The 19,806-nt window shown below is 33.6% G+C and overlaps 2 protein-coding genes across 2 annotated transcripts; both read left to right on the top strand.

Annotated features, from left to right (window-relative positions):
• The first annotated feature begins 1,025 nt into the window (after positions 1 to 1,025).
• LOC107793492 (H/ACA ribonucleoprotein complex subunit 2-like protein) lies at positions 1,026 to 3,656 on the top strand. Its single transcript, XM_016615862.2, has 4 exons — positions 1,026 to 1,237; positions 1,402 to 1,471; positions 2,707 to 2,812; positions 3,316 to 3,656. Exons 1-4 carry the CDS (start codon positions 1,108 to 1,110, stop codon positions 3,475 to 3,477), a joined length of 468 nt encoding a protein of 155 aa, XP_016471348.1. The 5' UTR covers positions 1,026 to 1,107; the 3' UTR covers positions 3,478 to 3,656.
• A 7,817-nt stretch (positions 3,657 to 11,473) lies between these two features.
• On the top strand, positions 11,474 to 18,886 carry LOC107793493 (agmatine deiminase). The gene is made up of 10 exons (XM_016615863.2): positions 11,474 to 11,633; positions 13,004 to 13,117; positions 13,211 to 13,300; positions 13,402 to 13,489; positions 14,396 to 14,451; positions 14,556 to 14,634; positions 15,136 to 15,270; positions 16,400 to 16,632; positions 17,413 to 17,571; positions 18,394 to 18,886. Exons 1-10 carry the CDS (start codon positions 11,547 to 11,549, stop codon positions 18,514 to 18,516), a joined length of 1,164 nt encoding a protein of 387 aa, XP_016471349.1. The 5' UTR covers positions 11,474 to 11,546; the 3' UTR covers positions 18,517 to 18,886.
• The last annotated feature ends 920 nt before the right edge of the window (positions 18,887 to 19,806 follow it).

Genomic DNA, 19,806 nt, shown 5'->3' on the forward strand with positions numbered 1-19,806 from the left:
TTAGAAAATAATACAAAATAGTATGAGATGTGTCATGGCATTATCCTAAAATGTTCAACAATAAAGACAATAAAATCACGTAATATAAATATTGCTAATTAAAAAGTCATAATAAGAATAAATATAATCTAAAAGTACTAAGTCATGCTAAAATAAGTAGACTAATAAGGGAATATTAATTATATGACTAAACGCTAAAGAAAAAATAAAAATAGGTTATGCATTTTTATCTAAATTATTACAAAATAAAAAATAGATATTTAATACATTGTCATTTCTTATATTGAATTGAACTTTTGCTAGCTATGTATTGATCTAATTTTGGTTTGAGCTTTTGTTAGCATTATTTGAGTTACTAATATTAATGGCTATAAAACTTACTTGAACATTCAAAAGTTCTAAGTCTAACCTTAAAATATGAAAAATTGATTCTAAAAGATATAGTTATTATAGTAAAATGTTATTATAGAAGATAGTTGTTATAGATGAGGTTGATTGTAATCGCTCATATCATCAAGCTTGATAACGAATACGTAACTTGTTAGTATAATTTTGAATTACATTATTAGTTAACATTCTTTACTGATAGTGTAGTTAAGTCCGTACCAATTGGAAAATGAAAGGGCAAATATCACTTTTAGTCCGCGGTCAAAATTATTTATATTCTGTAGTTGTAAAAGTATATAATTTTTATATATTTTTTGTATATAAATACATAAATATATATATTTTTCGGCTATTAATTTTGAGAACGGCTATACAGTGTCTCAAAAACAAAAGGGCTTTTTTTACTTTTGGCCCGCACCAAAAACTATTTACATTTGGTAACCAGTATAAAATTTGCATAATTTTGTATTTATCATACAAAGTGTATATATACAAAAAAAATATATTATATTTTTCGGCTATTATTTTTAGAGCGATTATATAGTGTCACTTTACTTGGGTTTCAATGAGGCCCAAACACAGACAGGCCCAAAGTCATGGGGCCGAGAACTCAAGACCTTAAACCCTAGAAGTCAAGTAACCAATTCATCTTCCTCATAAACCCTACTCTCTCTTCTTTTCCCTACCACAAAAAACAAGAGACCAGTAGCTTCTGTAGAAATGGGTAGCGATAGCGAAGTAGAGAAAAGTGCACAAAAGGAGAAGAAGAAGCTGTTGGCCTTAGCCCCTATTGCCAAGCCCCTTGCTGGAAAAAAACTCAACAAACGTATCTTCAAACTTGTTCGCCGAGGTATCCTTTGTACTTCTTAAATAGTTCGATTCATCCATTAGTAATGGCGTGGAAGAGTGTTATTTTACTTTTTTTTACACTCATTTTAGTTTCCGTACCAATAAGGTTGATATTGAGTTGTAGACTTGTAGTTGGTTGATTGATTTACCCTTATTTGTGTTCAGCTGCGGAGAAAAAGTGTTTGAAGAGGGGCGTTAAAGAGGTGGTAAAGAGTATTCGACGCGGTCAAAAAGGGTTAGTCAATTTTTTTGGGTGGTTTATTTCATTTTAAGGTTTTATTTGTATATTGATGGGTATTATGTGTTATATTTCGTGTTTATAGTTATGTGCTCTTTTGTTTAATGGCTTAGGTTTGTTTTTAGATGTCACACTGATGGACATCTTTACTCTTAAGTTATAAGCTTGGAGAAATGTGAATTGAAGAATTTATTCTCTTATTTGTTGTTTCTCAGTACACATACTATAGTTGTATAATTTCAGGGGTTATTTCTGGCTTAATGCATCCTTTTATAATCTTTAGTTACATTTGTAGATCCTATACATTAGTCTAGACTGGGAAATATTTGTTATAAAGTATATTGGGATATATGTACAACTTCAAGTTGGTTCACTACTTAACCAAACATTACTGGAGAAGAATGGGAATGACATAGAGTTTAGGCTATTATAATCCGAGGAGGTTATCTCAGCCTCTTTGAGTGTTCTTGGCATGACAACGTCATTTTTCTATGTTTTGTTAGTGAGCTGAAAATATTTTTCAGGAAAAATATATATGAAAGAATATTAATATTAGCAATTAGAGAGTGTTTTGATTTGATTTTTGAGTGTTAAGATTATTCATAATGTTCAACTGTTATATGAAGTTAAGTTAAGATCGTTGTGGAAAATGATTATTGCTCGTAAGTGAGAGAAGTCATTTTCTCCACATTGAAAATTTTCTTATTGTCAAACACCAGAAAATGACTTCCTGTGAAAAGTATTTTTCTGAAAAGTGACTTTTGTCGTACCAAACACAACTTTTCTTCTCCACCTTTTCTTGTCCAGGCTCCAGATAATTATAGTATTTAATTTGCCTATCTGTGCTGTTCTTCCGGACAGCATAGATATTAAAATTGATGGAATAGACTTTACTTTAGGAGTTAACTGCATTTTGAAGGTGACTGGGTTGGAGTAAAGAGTTGGACTGTTGGGTTTATTGCTGTGATGTGCTTTTACATTGACATTGTCTAATCACAGCATGATATAGCAGGCTAGCTTTTCTCAACACTAAATTTTTTCTCTTTATATTGTAATTTAGTTACTTTGACATGAATATTGTTTGCATGGTTTTCACTCATGATACCAGACTAACACTGATGCTATATGAACCTTGTATTTGTCATTTGTATACAAATTTACGAACAGCATATATTGTTGGTGTTTACAGAGTTTCTATATCTCTCATCCTCCATTTGTTTCTGGTGATGTAGAGTGTGTGTCATAGCTGGAAATATATCTCCTATAGATGTCATCACCCATGTTCCAATCCTGTGTGAAGAAGCTGAGATACCATATGTCTATGTCTCCTCAAAAGAAGTAAGCTGGACTTTTCAGGCTTTTATGTCATATATTAATATGTTGTTATCTTGTCTGTTCTTTCACTAGTTACAGTTCATGACTTCCTTTGGCTTTGAACCTGTGACATTACACTGACCGTACTACAGTGCTTGTGTAATCCTTTTCATTTTTATCAGAGGAATCAAGATTGTATATCACATCTTTCATTGTTTCATGTCATAAGCCCCTTTTGATTCTGCACATTCTTCTCTGGAAGCATTACACTTCTATTGCATTTTTAAAGTTGTAGGATCTGTTAAAATTTATTTACTGTCTCAAACTCAATAACGTTGTGGTGCTATCAGAAATCAGAACGCTGAGTCTTGTTGTGCGTTGGTCATGAGTGTAGTTTATCAAAATATTGCAAAGATGTTGTGATGTGTTCTCTCATTGCTTTTGTTGTCTATGCCATGCACTACGTTCTGTACAAACTTCATGTGTTACATGGTCATGATAGTAAAAACTCGTCAACTCTGTTTTAGGATCTAGCAAATGCCGGAGCCACCAAGCGGCCAACTTGCTGCGTTTTGGTACAAACAAAACCTGCCAAGGGGGGACTTAGCCAGGATGATCAAGAGAAACTGAAAGCTGATTATGATCAAGTTGTATCAGAAGTCGGTGAAATGGCATCCTCGATGTTCTGATTATCAACATTATGATATTGAAGTTTGTACCTATTTCTCCTGTACTCAGCTTTTGTAACGAATCTAGTATTTAATCTTTTGAAGCTGAGCTGCGCCTTTTCTTAACTTTGCGTCTAGATTCTGTAATGTCGTCCAAAGGTGCTGCTATTTATTCATATCCAAGTATTCTCCATTTTGTGTGTGACTTGTTGCAGGCTCGTGGTTAATTATTGCGCAATGGATACAGTAGCAGTGTGACAATATTATAGTCCCTCTATCTAACGCTGGTTATTTATTTATTTATTCTGACTTTTGTACGTGGAAGATCCAGCAAGCATATGAAATTGGTAGAATCAAGGAGAATACAAGTGAAATTACAAAGCAAAAGGGTAGACGTCTATCATATTGTTGAAAGAAAAAGAAAGAGTAGGGAGTAATATAACACAGCAACTCGTTTGACGTGACTTTATATCGGAGATTCCGCTTTATAACATAGCAAATTTATTGCCACAGATCTGTATTATTTTGTAAAAATGAGCCTATTTGTTGCATGTATATGATTTTTTTTTCCCCCTTATTGGTTGCATGGCACCAGTGTGTCAAATGTAATTATGTAACTATATAAGTGCTTCTTGTTGTGAAATAAAAGCAATTTAGTAAAATATGAATAAGAAATGGAGATAGAGAGAATGAAGATATTTTCTTCTTCAATTGTGTGTATTTTCTTATCTATTACAAGGCCTTTATATAGGCATGAAAAGTGAAAAATGTCATTGAATATGTCATTAAGTATAGAAATATGTTATTGAATGTCATTAAGCATTTGAGAAGATCATGGAGAAAGAGTAGACATCCACCATAATTTGATTTTTCTTATAACATTCCCCCTTGGATGTCCATAGATAATGTGTCTCGTTAAAACCTTATTAGGAAAAAAACCATATGGGAAAAAGATTCTAGTGAAGGAAAAAGAGTACACATGTTTAGAAATACGTCTTTTGGTTGCCTCATTAAAAACCTTGAAAGGAAAACCCAGTGGGACAAAACCTTGTAAGGGAAAAAGAGTACAACGCGTATTAACTCCCCCTGATGAGAGCATCAATTCACATCCTTGAGTCTTCGCTTCCCAATCTTGTATACTAGTTTCTTGAAGGTTGACGTCGGTAGAGATTTGGTGAACAGATCAGCCATATTATCACTTGAACGGATCTGTTACACATTGATATCACCATTCTTTTGAAGATCATGTGTGAAAAAAAAACTTTGGTGAAATTTGCTTTGTCCTGTCCCCTTTTTTGAATCCTCCCTTCAATTGGGCTATGCATGCTGCATTGTCTTCAAATAATATTGTGGGTAGTTTGTCACACTTCAAACTACATTTGTCTTGAATAAGATGTATTATAGACCTCAACCATACACATTCTCGACTTGCTTTATGAATAGCAATTATCTCAGCATGATTAGATGAAGTAGCCACGATTGATTGCTTATTCGATCGCCAAGATATGGCAGTGCCTCCATATGTAAATACATAGCCTGTTTGAGATCGAGCCATGTGTGGGTCAGATAAATACCCAGCATCGGCATAACCAACAAGATCGGTATTGCAATCATTGCTATAAAATAAGCCCATATCGGTAGTCCCTTTTAGATACCGCAATATGTGTTTGATTCCATTTCAATGTCTCCTTGTAGGAGCAGAGCTATATCTTGCTAAGACATTAACTGAAAAAGTTATGCCAGGCCTTGTAGTGTTAACAAGATACATTAGCGCACTAATTGCACTAAGATATGGTACGTCAACACCAAGAAACTCTTCATTATTTTCATGAGGTTGGAATGGATCTTTATTTATATCGAGTGATCTCACAACCATCGGGGTACTCAATGGATGTGCTTTATCCATATAGAATCTCTTTAAAATCTTTTTAGTGTACGCTGATTGATGACACAAATTCTATCTTTCATATACTCAATTTGTAGACCAGGATAAAATTTTGTCTTTCCAAGATCTTTCATTTCAAATTCTTTCTTTAAACAGTCTACTGCTTTAGGAAGATCCCCAAGAGTTCCAATGATATTTAAATCATCAACATACACGGCGATTATAACAAATTTAGATCCAGATCTTTTTATAAAGACACAAGGACAAATTGAATCATTCTTGTACCCTTCTTTTAACAGGTACTCACTCAGGCGATTATATCACATGCGCCCTGATTGTTTTAATCCGTATAAGAAGTTTTGAAGCTTTATTTAATAAATTTCTTGGAAACCTTAATAAAGGTTCAGAACAATTTAAATCCTTCAATGATTTCCATTACACGCATATCATGTTTTTCTTGTATTGCTAGATTAAAACCTGAAATGGCGACATTCACCACAGGAGAACATGTCTCTATATAATCAATGCCAGGATATTTACAAATCTTCTTGTGATACAAGTCGTCTTTATGTCTATCGACTTGACCTTCTTCCTTTTTTCGCACAAGAATACATTTATACCTCCACTGGCTTTATACTTTTAGGTGTTGGGACTATCCGTCCAACTTTATATTTTTCAGGTGAAATTAATTTTCATTGCGTATTTTTCATTTGGCCAATCATTTATCTGTCCAAATTTCATGACAGATTTGAGCTCAAGATCCTCGTCAATATTAATAATATTGGGCGCTATATTATATTAACAATATCGTCGACGATTATTTTATATTGATTCTATTATTACCCAATAAAGACATAACATATTGAGATCTCTTTATCTTATTATTTTCAGGTACTTGAGCCTCTCCCACGAGGTCTTATAAAGTGTTATGTCGTGGTATTCTTCTGGAGCACTTGCCTCCTTATTATGACCATCTTGAACATTTGCTCCTCTATTTCTTCAAGGAGTTTTATCTTTGGAACCGATTAGTCTATTATGCTTCACGCATCTCATAGACTCTATTCATTATGAACTTTATTTTATTTGGAACATTAGCAGCCGAATATGATATTTAGCTTTGGGTCAGCAAATACGCCTGGCAATATTTTACAAATGAATTATCACTTGAACTTCAAGTTCACATTTTGTTGTATGAGGATCTAGATGTACTCATAATAATTCATTACATGCATTACTTTTTCAGCTGCCCATTTTCTCCCCCTATTATTGGTATCACCAACACATATCCCTAGCCTTATTTGGGGATCCATCTTTGTGCATTGTGGTGGAACAATTAAATCATATAGCACATTCATATTTCTAGATGAAAATTATTTGGTTCATGACCCTGAACTGATTGTGATAGGGAGAACTTATCATAACTTGGCGAGATGCGTACAAGTGCTATTATATATTAAATAATACATCACATACCAAATTTTATTTTGGCAGTTTTGTTCTCATAACCAATGGTTTAGATATAATTGGAGGCCTACAAATTCTGCTAAACCAACTTGGATTTAAATCAGTATTATCAAGATAAATCATCATAATTTATATTCTGGAACCGTGCTCTAATAATTTGAGCAATCAATATTGCAAAAGCCAAACTGCAAGTTGATAACAAATGCACATGTGCCCATAGAATAGATGCATATATTAAAAATAGTAAACGGTCCACGTGGAAGGTGACTGGGCCCATATATTTATCACCTTTTATTCGTTCCAGAAATCAAGGGATTCAATCCCAACTTTAACTGGTATATCACGAGAATAAGCAGCACAGGAAAATTCTTGAAGAATCTTATATTTTTTCAATATATGCCAATGTAATTCTCAATTAATTTTTCGCATCATAATTGAACAGAGATGGTCAACCGGTCATGCCAATTAATATTTGTTTAAGTAAACCTCCAGTTTACTTGTGACATATGATTCCATCATCATGCTTATATTTGTGTAGTACAAATAGAAAGAAAATCGGGTAATCTTTCATATTTACCCGTTATGATTATAGAAATATATAGACATTCAATATTTTATTCATTTATAGTCTCAAAATGCCAACCACTTTGACTTATACATTTGAAACTCAAAAAATTTCTTTTGAGACTTTACAATATCAATGTCGTGAATAATTTTATTCATCCAGGTAGTAACAAATTAATTTTTTCGGAGCTCTTAACAACTTTTATACTACAAGATCTTTTGTCACACCATTCATATGGTAAATGTCTCCTTTACGGAGAAACTTATATCTTAATAAATTGTCATGGTTAAAATCATCATAAGCAAAATCACTTCTTGCTTTAATTTTGCCTTTAATAACCTTTTATAAGGCACACCAAAATATTTTTTGGCGTATCACATGTACGCGACCAATGGCATATTCATGTAACCACAAAATAATATTTATTCTCGTTATTTCACTCAAACCTCCCTCATAGATGAGTTGTGTGGTATTCATCTAATCATGTATTGCATGTCTTTATTCATTACTTTTATCATATATTGCCACATTTACCTTTAGGAATGAGTATGCATTCTCAATGCTTATCACAAGTCACATTCTTTTTGGATCATAATCAGCGCCGTGCTTTATTATTTTTCATATCAATTTGATGGTAAACATTGCCTTCACATTTTGAAGGACTATTTTGAGAACCCTTATTGTTCTCCTTTTACAATCATAGTGATAATTATTATTATTTTGATCTTTGGAACGCCCACGTTCATTATTCAACTACTTGTCTTCATTTAGACTTGTTATGCGCTACTACCACATTCACTTCAAGAATAGAGCAAATCAAGTGGGGTAATATTCATGTCTTTTCATGAAAAATATATTATTTTTCTTTAGTCATTATTATATCATCAATATGGTATAGTGGGACTCAAACCTAATATCTTGTCAATATAAAGGCATGTTAGGCCATAATGAATTATGACTCAAACCCAACTCTTATCATCATGGAGCATCAAGACTTGATCCTAATGTCTTACCCTCATGGTTCATTGCGACTTGAACTCATTGAAGTTGATATCATTAATAGCAAAGGACAAAAATAATTTCAAATACGAAAGAAATGCTTACATTTTGAGTTAAACTCTTCATAATGTCATTTGGATATAATTGTCAACAATAGACTTTTCGTTTACTCAAATCAGCTAAGTAATTAGTGTCAAACAGATATATAAAAATATAAAATAATATTAAAAATTCACATGTGGTCTTTGCTGCAATAAGCTTACTTCAAGATGAAAGTGATATGACCAAAATATTAAAGAAAAATGATGTATCAAATAGAATAATATAGTACTACTAGTTACCATACATTTTTGTGAAAACTAAGTATTATGCTCTCTAGAAAAACAAAGAGATATAGCAGAACCTTTAGGTTAATCAGGGAATCAAAGAAAAATTAGGGGACAAATCTCTGTCTATTATCTACTACTATATGCTTTCCATATAGAAATGATTCAACATATTAATTTGATAAGAACTATCACAAATGAAAATTTTGGTGTAGTACATACTTCTTGTACTAATATTTTATCTTATTAAAATAAAATAGTTTCGAGTATTATTATTATTATTATTATATTTTAATAGCATGAATCATTAAAATAATAAAAAATAATTTTCTACTTATCCTACTCAATCCACAAATAAGTTTTACTAAACATTAAAGCTACTTTTGATATAAGAAAACAACAGTGTTCTAATCAGATATATATGGAACACAAGTGTTAGGAATTCTTTTCATTTTCTAACCATGTAGGCATAAAAAAATAATTGAGACTAAGTGTCACACATATATGCAGATTAAGATTTTGGTTTGATTATCATGTTGTCATATTGCATATAAGTGTAAACTCAAAGCTAGACATGAATTAGCAAATATATGCTGACATAAGAATTTAAAAGTAAAGCTTACTGGACCGAAAAGAAACTTGACTAACTCTGGTTGAGAGAAGATAAAATTCGATTAAAGCACATAATCTCAATTGGTAGAGACTCGTGCTGATAACGTGTTATGAAATAAAAGCAACTTAGTAAAACATGAACAAGAAATGGAGATAGAGAGAAGGAATAGATTTTCTTCTTCAATTGTGTGTATTTTCTTATCTATTACAAGACCTTTATATATGCATGAAAAGTGAAGAAAAATATGTCATTGAATATGTCATTAAGCATAGAAATATGTCATTGAATGTCATTAAGCATTTGAGAATATCATAGAGAAATAGTAGACATACACCATAATTTAATTTTTCTTATAATACTTTTATGATAATCAATACACGAAATGTAATTTGATACTCAGTCTACTTGCATACTCACTTATACGACTACACCGGGCGTGTTATTGTTGTTGTCTACTTGACATATCTAGTTCAAATGTTCACCACGATAATATTTGTTTGAAAACAAACCTAAAAATTTTGAACCAAAACCACGGTATCTTTGGTTGGTGACTGCCTCCCCCCATCCCCCAACCCAAAACCCCCAAACAAAAAGCAATGAATACAGTATCAATTATAAAACCAAATTAATAGAAACAAACCGAGACAATTGAATATTTAACCTTTTTCTCATTTCATGTCAAATCATGAACCAACTTTCACTTTATGATGAATAAATAAATAAAATTAAAGTGAACACGATTATATTTAATATTATCCGGGAGCACTTGAGAATTTCAAAGTAATGTGAAAGCGATACAAAATTGTCAAGTTTAACTAGTTTATTAAAGTATATACTATGTCCACAAGTGACATTTTGGTGATCTAAAATAAATGGCCTTTTACATAATCAAGAAGGAATTAATTTTTTTTTTTAAAATTTATCATTATTTACATATCCTAATATATCAATTTAATAATATGCAAATTTTAATTAAGGGTAGTTTAGTCAAATATTAAAAAATCACTTATTATGAATCAGAGGGAGTATTAATCAAAAGATCATATGTGTTGATTGTAGGGATGTGCATAATTAGAAAATACCGAATTACCATACCGAAATCGAAAATTTTGGTACTTGGTATTCGATAATTTGGTATTTGGTATGTTATTTGATTTAATTTTTTTTTTTTTTAAAATAGTTGATGTTAGGTATGGTATTTGGTATTTACAAAAAATGATACCGAAATATATAAATTATACAATTCACATATTATTGATTATAATATACTAAGTTACATAATACTTTTTTTTGGTATGCATGTTGAGGCTCATGTTAAGACAATAAAAGCTCATGTACTTCTATAAAAAAATGGAGGAACAAGGTAGCATGCAGATTTTGATTCTTCTTCTTTAGGATGCCAAGCATCTTAAAGTAATACTTTTACGATTTTAGGATTTTTTTCTCGTATATTGAGTTGCATTTGTTGGATTAGTCCTTGTTGTATTCTCTAACTCCAGCAATTAGCTCTAAACAATTAACAAAATATTTTCAATAATTATATTTATTCCTCTATATACTTTTTCTCTCTCTATGGGTTGATACATACTGGTTTTGGACAATTTTTTGTTGATAGTCACATGAGCTTAGAACATTTTTATTTTTGTATTTGTGAGCAGTGGCGGACGCACATGGTGGAACACGGGTTCAACTGAACCCGCTTCGTCAAAAAATAATACTGTGTATATGTATAAATTACGATTAAAGTTGCATAAATTTTGTATAAATATTTTATTTGAACCCACTTGACAGCTACTATTTTACGACTAAACTTATGTATTTCTAAGATTGAACCCGCTTGCATAAAATTCTGTATCCGTCACTATTTGTGAGTACTTTAATTAAGAATATTACAGTTTATGGCTTTATGCACCAATTAATGTTGAAACCGAACAAACCAAAATTACCGTACCGAATAAACCGAAATCGAAAGGAGAAAAGCTGAACCACACCGAATATAATTAATATATTGATATAATATTTTAACTACATTATTCCCTTCTTTTTAAATATATTTAATTTAATTCCCCAAAGAGGAAAAGATAATATTCCACGGTACACATAATTTGAAGAATCTTTTCTTTTGGAAAAATACTAAAAAAGGAATCTTAACAGTGTCATGATTCCATATATATGTGAAAAGAGCACATACATTGTGAAGCTTGTGTTTAGAGGAAGAAGAAGAAGAAGAGGTTAGAGATGGATCTGAAGGGGACGCCAGTTGAAAATGGATACCGTATGCCTGCTGAATGGGAATCCCACTCTCATTGTTGGATGGGCTGGCCTGTTAGTACTCTCTAATTTTAGCTGTTTATGTTACTATTTTGCTTGCCTTATTATTATTATTTATTTATTTTCAAATTTTTAGGGGGCAAGTAAGTTAGCTGTGTGTATGATGATGGCTAATCATGGATGTTTGCCTCCGTTTAGGTGGATAAGTTTTACCTGAACAGTTTCCTTTTAGCTCAAATTAGTCTATTCATGTAGGAGAATTTGATGAATTTTCAATTGGAAGTTCATATTCGACTTGAAATCTAATGAAGTTGCCTTTGCGCTATATTTCCCAAAGTGGGACTTACTGGCGCGATTCCGGATTAGTCGAGCCCCAAAGCAGGTAACAAGGTGCGGGAAACCCAGAAAACAAGATTTAATCTAGAGTGTGGATGCTGAGGCAGATCTAGCTCTACGCCTGGGGTTTAACAGAAACCACTGCTTTCAGCTTAGACCTTCTATGCACATGCAATAATAATTAATAATAATACTAATAAAAATGAAATAAATAAATGCATAAAATAAAATAAAACATATACGTGTATAATATCACCCACTCCAAACCCATTGACTCTAATCCTGGTTTGGCACTATGTGAGTGTGCGGGTGCGGTGGAGGTGTTTCAAATCATCTAGAGAATAGGTTATTAACAAGTGAGAGTCCTTTTATGCTTATCAAATATAGCAGTGTAATTCAGCGTCATGCCTATATGTAGCTGCAAAAATAAGTACTGTGCCAATTAGGATCATTGGACGATCATGGGATTTGGTGCAACTCATTGTTTCATGTGAGTTTGCATATCATTCAAGAACATGATTCATTTCCTTTCTTGATCGTTGTACAAGTGTTTTTTTTAATCTGTTCTGTTGCAAGTGAGAAGATACTTTATGTGGTTTCTAGAACAAAGTAGGATCACTGTTCATGATCCTCTCGTTTCTGATTATCTGCTGAAGTTGTCTTTGGCTGCGTTTAGTCTCAGATGTCTCCTTTTGAAACTTTATATTGGAGTTCCATCTTAGTAGAGTATGGCCGGTTGAATAGTTTAAGCAATGTGAGCAATCTCGCAGTCTGAACTACAGATTTCACATATCTTAATGACATTCTATGACATCATCTGTATGGTTGACATCTTGACATGTCTCTTTATAATCTCTTAAAAGACAACACATCTTCTTCCCTGTTCGATTAGTACTCTCTCCCAATTTTATTTTGTTTTCCCTCCTTTTTTCTTGGCTCAATTTTTCTTGGCTTCCCTGGACCCCGCGCACAGTGGGAGCTTAGTGCACCGGGCTGCCCCTTTTTTTATGATATTCAGGTAGTATTTTCTTCTGAAGACGCAGAGATTTAGGTTTCTCTGGGCTGATAGCTTTATTTTTGATATGTAGGAACGTCCAGATAACTGGCGAAACAATGCATTCCATGGTCAACATGTATTTGCCAATGTAGCATCTGCTATCTCAAGATTCGAACCAGTAACAGTCTGTGCTAGTGCTGCTCAGGTTTGCAGTTACTGGAAGGCCCAAATAAATTTTCTCGTTATGTCATGATTGTTTCTCTTTTGTCCTAATAAGAATCATATCTATGCTGAACAGTGGGAAAATGCACGCAACCTCTTACCTAAACATATCAGGGTTGTGGAGATGAGCATGAATGATTCTTGGTTTCGTGATACTGGTCCAACTGTGAGATTCTGTTTCCTTTCTGTGGAGTTCAAATTGAATTTGCTTTTAACTGCCACACCACACAGGAGTTACAAGAAAATTATATACCTCTGTCTATGTAGTTTGTCATCAGAAATACCACATCAGAAGATACTGAACATGTAGCGCCAAGTGTTGCAGGAATTGATTGGACCTTCAATAGCTGGGGTGGTAAGGGAATTTGATCTCACTCTTGATATCCATGAGGAACTACTGTGCTGTTTTTCTTTTCTTTTTTCCTTTTTTCACACCAAACTGGTGTATCCTGTCTCAGGAGTTTTCATATGTCAGTAAATGCAGCCCGATTTCCATTAATTTTACGGCAATATTTTTCTTGGGAGGTTTAACAAATATATTCAACACCCTATCTGCAATTTACAGGACTAAAAGTTCTAACTCATGATTATCTTGTTTGTAGAAAACTATTACTCCTCCATAGGGCATTTTTAAAGCTATATGCTCTGGAGTCTGAAATGTGAATATTTATTTGTGAAGGGAAAATTCTCATCAGATAATTTAACTAATAGCCAATCTGACATGATGGTACTTTATGTTGAGTTTTTCCTTCCCAAATGCTTGAGGCTTTCTTAGCATTCCAGCTCCAGCATGACAATTATCTACAGCTAGTCATGTCATATGGAATCCAGCGGGATATAGTTTGACGATCTGTTGAAGGGCTCAGGATATTTATCTTCTGTGTTTAGTGGTCTTCTTTGATTGCCTAGAACTTCTAGAAAGGGGAATATACCTGTGTGTGTTTGTTCTATAAGCAAATAGTATTTCGTATCCGTTAAATATAAGTAACTGTTGTAGAGCTTTCATCAGTTGTAGAATGCTTCTGGAAGTTGCTGAATTTTTCAGATTTCTTTGTGCTGATGATCACTTGATCAGTCTGTAGTGTCTTTGTTTTATTTGAATCTCATGTGTGCTTTGGTTCTGTCTTGCCATAGTAATATTGTCTCAAAACCATGTCGGCGTATCCAGTAATATAGAGTTGCTCTTAGATTGATCCAAGATCCTTTTTGTTTCTTTCCCGCGGACAAAACACATTCATGATTGAGATTTTAAAATATCTAGGTGTTGATGATGGCTGTTACGAAGACTGGAGTCATGACCTTCTTGTTGCAAGAAAGGTCTGCAAGTTTCTTATGCTGCAGATGTGTCTTGTTGATAGTACATTATTGGTTACTAAATACACACGTGCTATTGAGTTATCCATTATGTTCTTCTTGTTTAGATTTTGGCAATTGAAAAGGTCCCAAGGTTTCCACACTCTATGATTCTTGAAGGTGGAAGCATTCATGTCGATGGAGAAGGTACATACATTTTATTTATTTTATGGACGAGACTTGATTTCTATATAGTTTAAAAGAGTCTCTTTCTCCATTTCAGAGTAATCATGTTTGAGAGTTGATTTCAGTAGCTGTGATTTATTTATGAAGCTCCAGTAGATAAACTGCCAATCATCTGCCTGTAAGATATTAAGCAAGCGAAGTATGGAAGTGAATAAAACAGAAAGCTTCTCTGTACAAAACTTAATTATTAACTCTTGAACTAAATGACATCTTCTTTAATTTTGTAGCTAGCAATACAAAGTACTGAATTTACCAAATTTAATTTAGAATGCTTTAAAAAAGAGTTGAAAAGTTCTGCTGGTAAATGACTTTCATCTACTTACACGGTTATCCAGTTCCATGGGGTGTCTTCAGCTGTTTGCGTTGAATCTCATATTGTATTCTGATTTCAGATACTACTATTATGGTTGTTGATCAGACGCAAAGAGCATGCTTTCTTATCCTCTTTTATCTTCTCTTCAGGGACTTGTCTCACGACAGAAGAGTGCCTCCTGAACAAAAACAGGAACCTACATTTGTCTAAGGAACAGATTGAGAATGAACTAAAAGCATATCTTGGAGTCAGGAAGATTATTTGGCTGCCTCGAGGGTTGCTTGGTATTCATTCTGCTTGTCATCTAATATTTTTCTGTGCGCATAGTTGATATAATTGAATTGTGTCCCTGCAAAAGTTCGTGCTTTCATGTGGTAGTGTTGGACGTAGCAAAGTTCTATCCTTGGTTGTATCATTAGGATGATGTGTATCCTTTCTCATTTTTGCATAAGAGAACAGCCATGAGAATCTTGAAATTTATAGGTTAATTAGCACGACTGTGCTTTTAAGATATTTGTGCATGTTCCGTCATGGAGGTCTCCAAACTTCTTTTGTCAATCCTTTTTTCTTCATGCTGGCCCTTTTTGAGACAGTAAACTGCAGTTTGGGGTTAAAGCAAGTGTGTATGGTTTTAAGACATGAACCTGTATGGAAATAAAAAATACTTGATTATTGATTCAGTTACAACATTGGGGTAGGATAAAAATACACTTCAATAATCTAAAATACTTGACAGAGTTTTAATTATAATGCAGAGTCACATTAAAAAAAATTCTCTAATTAACAATTCAAGGTGATCTACATAAAAAAGATTACTCCCTCTTTTTCACTTTATTTGGCACATTTACTAGTTGGAGAGTTAAAGAGGTTCTAATTTGACCACATTTTTCTTAAATATTTTTTCAATATTTCCAATTATCAACTATTTTGACTTATAGTACTTTTTATGTAGTTTCCAAATATGCAAATTTTATTTCCAAAAACTTGAAGAATTTATGTTCAAATTCATATAGAAAATTAAGTACTTTGACCCTCGTGCTCCGAACCATGCAAACAAAATGGAACGATGGAGTATTAATTTTGGTAATCGGAACGAAGTTATTATTTTGAAATTTTGTTAATTACTTAAGAGATTACTAACCTATAAAACATTTTTTTAGAATATGTTGTTGGATTACATTTTATCCGGACCACATTTGTGGGATTACACTGGGTATGTTGTTGTTAGTTTAAGTGTCATTTTCAAATAACATATTGGGATGTTATCCGTTGAAAGAATTCGTTTTTTGTTATTTATCTTCAAACTTTGTGCAGTGGGCCTTGAGATGATGTTTCCTTTTTCTTTTTCATTTGTTTACAAAATAATAATAGAGAAGTGAACAACTAGACTTCAGTTTACTGTTGATGCTGCAGGTGATGATGATACAAATGGTCATATTGACAACATGTGCTGTTTTGTGAAGCCTGGTGTTGTTTTATTGTCTTGGACCGATGATCAATCTGATCCACAGTATGCGAGATCCATTGAAGCCCTTTCTATTCTTGAAACTACTTCTGATGCCAATGGTAGAAAACTACAAGTGATCAAACTCCATGTACCTGGGCCACTCTGTATGACAGATGAGGAGGCAGATGGAATATTTCAGGTGATGTTTCTGGTACCTCTTTGGTGACATTATTACTGCCCGATGAGAAAAGGGTTGAACTCATACTTGGATCCTGGATTCCATTATGCATTCATTCCCTGTCATACATAAAATTTTGAAAAGAAAAAGAAAATTGCAGAGCTGTCTAAAAAGAAATTTCGATGCATCTCAAGTCGACTTTTGCCAGATTTGTGAATATGATATAGGCATGAGGATTTAGTTCTCTTTCTTTTTCTATTTATATGCAAAACATCAATGCGTAGGATGATATTCATCAGTTCGAATTTTGGATCAAAGATAACTATATATGGATTAGATTTGTTTTAAAATGTTGCTGTCTTCCTTTCCATGGAAACGTAATTATTTTTACTCACAGAACAGTAAAATATCATAAATATGTGTATATAATTAACTGAAACAACTATCCTTTTACGTCATTGAGTTGACTCAAAAGTCAGTCCTTTGCTTGGCCCTTAGGTTACGAGCTTCTGCTGGATTTCTCGGTCATGTTCTGTGAAATGACAGAATGTAACTTGACCTTTTGTAACGGCTGCTTGAAATATTAGTGACATTTGAAATCTTCTGAAGCTGAATTATATCTTGAAGAACATCATATTAGTGACATTATAGGTCTTATGCAATACTAATCTTTTCGTTGTTTCCAAAGTTCTCCAAGCACTTTTGTAGCTTTACAATTCTACTTGCTTTCTTGAGGAACTACAATCCGAGTAAAAAGTCAAGCATCTTTTCTCTGATATGATCCCACTGTTTACCTAACAGGATGGTGATGCTAAACCTAGGACTTCAGGTACAAGGCTTGCTGCTTCATACGTTAACTTCTACATTGCCAATGGCGCAATTATTACTCCGCAATTTGGGGATAAAAAATGGGATGAAGAAGCTATTAGAGTCCTCTCACTGGCATTTCCAGATCATGAGGTAAGCAAAGAACTTGGTCTGGTTACTATTTGCAATGGTCATTAGTCATTCAACATAATGGGTAGAGCCGTATGCAAAATTACCATGCACCTTGCAGTAACGCTGCAGTTCATGACCTAGAATGATCTCAGTTCATCAGGAAATAAAATGACCTCCTCATATTTATCAATAATAATAATAATCATAATAACAATAATATAAGCCGAGGGTCTTTCGGAAACAGCCTCTCTACTCCTTCGGGGTAGGGGTAAGGTCTGCGTACACACTACCCTCCCCAGACCCCATTAATGGGATTTGACTGGGTTGTTGTTGTTGTTGTTGTTGTTGTTGTTGTTGTTATAATAACAATTAAAAGGATTCCTTGTCATGAGAAAGAGTCCTTATAGAAGGATGTTTAAGAGAAACGTATAACAATGCAGTGAAAGAAAAAAGGACAAAGACCAGGCTTTAGTGCATTTTAGATAATGACGATTGATATGCTTAGCATTCATGTGCTTAGGAGTGTAATTGTTAAACCTACTTTACATACATGCACAGAGTTAGCTCCATTATCATTTAGCACTGTAGACTGTAGACTAGGTGTTGTAATTGAGAGATGTGTTAATGCGTACATAATTATGTCAAACTTTCATCGCAACCACTACAGTCGCCACTACATTTGAAATATGCATTAGAAACGACTAAACTGATTGTACTCTCATCGGAGGTGGGTGGAAAATTCATGTTTCAACTCAAATTCTTGCACCCCATATCTCCTCATGTTTCAGTTATAAATCTGCTGTCCCTCCAGAACTCATGCAAATTGAAAATGGTTGGTGGCAGGTGGTAGGAATTGAAGGTGCAAGGGAGATTGTATTGGGAGGTGGAAATATACATTGTATCACGCAGCAGCAGCCAAGCGGCCCAGAATATTCACCCAAGATTTTAAATGGTTCCACATCTTAGCAGAGGGATAACTAATATTTGGCATGTGCAAGTGATAACATGGAGCTGTCCGTAATCTGGCTAATATCAGAGATTCTATGAATGATATCCTTACTTGACATCTGGTAGATGAACTTTATTTTATGTATTTTGCTTTTTCTTTCAAGATATGGTGTTACTCGCTTATTGAGGACATGACCATGGATAGAAAGGGGTGGAGGTTGAGAATAAAGGTTAAGGGTTAGGTAGTCGAGTGTTGTCTTTGTTTGTAACAGTAGCTTTGATACACCACTTGGTGTTTTCGTGTTTTTTCGTATCCCTAGACTTCTGTTACTACTTGCTGTTGTCTTTTGTTTCGGTTTTCTGATCGCATTACCTATTGCTAGTTTTGTATTTTCGCTTCGGTTGTTAGATCGATTTGCTTGTTATTGCCCCTTCCCTTTTCCCGGTCTACCGGAAACAGCCTCTCTGCCTTCTTAAAGGCAGGGGTAAGGTCTGTCTATACTCTACCCTCCCCAGACCCCACTTATGGAATTTACACTGGGTTGTTGCCTTTTCTTTCAAGATTCTGGAGTGCAAGAATAATATCTGAGAGAGACTTCTCCAAAGAAGAGCACTGTATTGTTGGATCTGGATTCTTTTCGGGTTACAACACAAATTGTTTTTTTTATATTTTTTTTTTAACAAATTGCTTCTTAATAGAGGTTTTTGGTAAGCTATAGACTTCACTGAAATTTAGATGCAGATTGTCATACTGACTCTAGCTTGCTTCTTGGTTCAAATATTGACCAAAAGGAAAGTAGGAACGAAATTAGATACCATGTTATGTACATGTCTCTATTTGAGGTGGTATACCATTAAAATTATACGTGTGATAAACAAACTATCACTAATGTGCAGATTGAGTTAGGGTGTAATATCAATTTTGATTTCGGGGTTGCAACTGAATCAGTAATTGTCAGGCATTTGTCACCTTGAGGTTTATAACGATTTTTGCTATATCGGTATAGTTTAACCTATTGTAGAAGCTTTCACAGTGAGTCAAATTTTACCTGTAATTATTTTATGACTGACTTGTGTAAATACATTTTTTACAACGGTCAATACGTATAATTTAAAGTCTAAATTTTTTTATGCTCTAGGCTATGCCATTGGCTCCATCCTTTCAATTTAACGATGTAGATTATTTTTGTGGTATTGCAAAAATGTTCCACATGATTTGACCAAAATTTTCTTTTTGTTCAACTCGACCATCGGTAGCAATTCTGATAATATTTGAAGCTGAGTCATTTTTTCGATTTCATTCGATAA

Source organism: Nicotiana tabacum, chromosome 15, assembly GCF_000715075.1.
Source record: "Nicotiana tabacum cultivar K326 chromosome 15, ASM71507v2, whole genome shotgun sequence".
Classification (NCBI taxonomy): Eukaryota; Viridiplantae; Streptophyta; class Magnoliopsida; order Solanales; family Solanaceae; genus Nicotiana; species Nicotiana tabacum.

What these genes read in the sequence shown, in the direction of transcription:
- LOC107793492 (XM_016615862.2), top strand. Translation starts at nt 1,108, where the DNA reads ATGGGTAGCGATAGCGAAGTAGAGAAAAGTGCACAAAAGGAGAAGAAG. An exon ending in ATTCGACGCGGTCAAAAAGG is followed by an intron (nt 1,472 to 2,706) that starts GTTAGTCAATTT and finishes CTGGTGATGTAG; the next exon opens with AGTGTGTGTCATAGCTGGAA. An exon ending in TCTATGTCTCCTCAAAAGAA is followed by an intron (nt 2,813 to 3,315) that starts GTAAGCTGGACT and finishes ACTCTGTTTTAG; the next exon opens with GATCTAGCAAATGCCGGAGC.
- LOC107793493 (XM_016615863.2), top strand. Translation starts at nt 11,547, where the DNA reads ATGGATCTGAAGGGGACGCCAGTTGAAAATGGATACCGTATGCCTGCT. An exon ending in TCTGTGCTAGTGCTGCTCAG is followed by an intron (nt 13,118 to 13,210) that starts GTTTGCAGTTAC and finishes TATGCTGAACAG; the next exon opens with TGGGAAAATGCACGCAACCT. An exon ending in CATTCATGTCGATGGAGAAG is followed by an intron (nt 14,635 to 15,135) that starts GTACATACATTT and finishes TCTTCTCTTCAG; the next exon opens with GGACTTGTCTCACGACAGAA.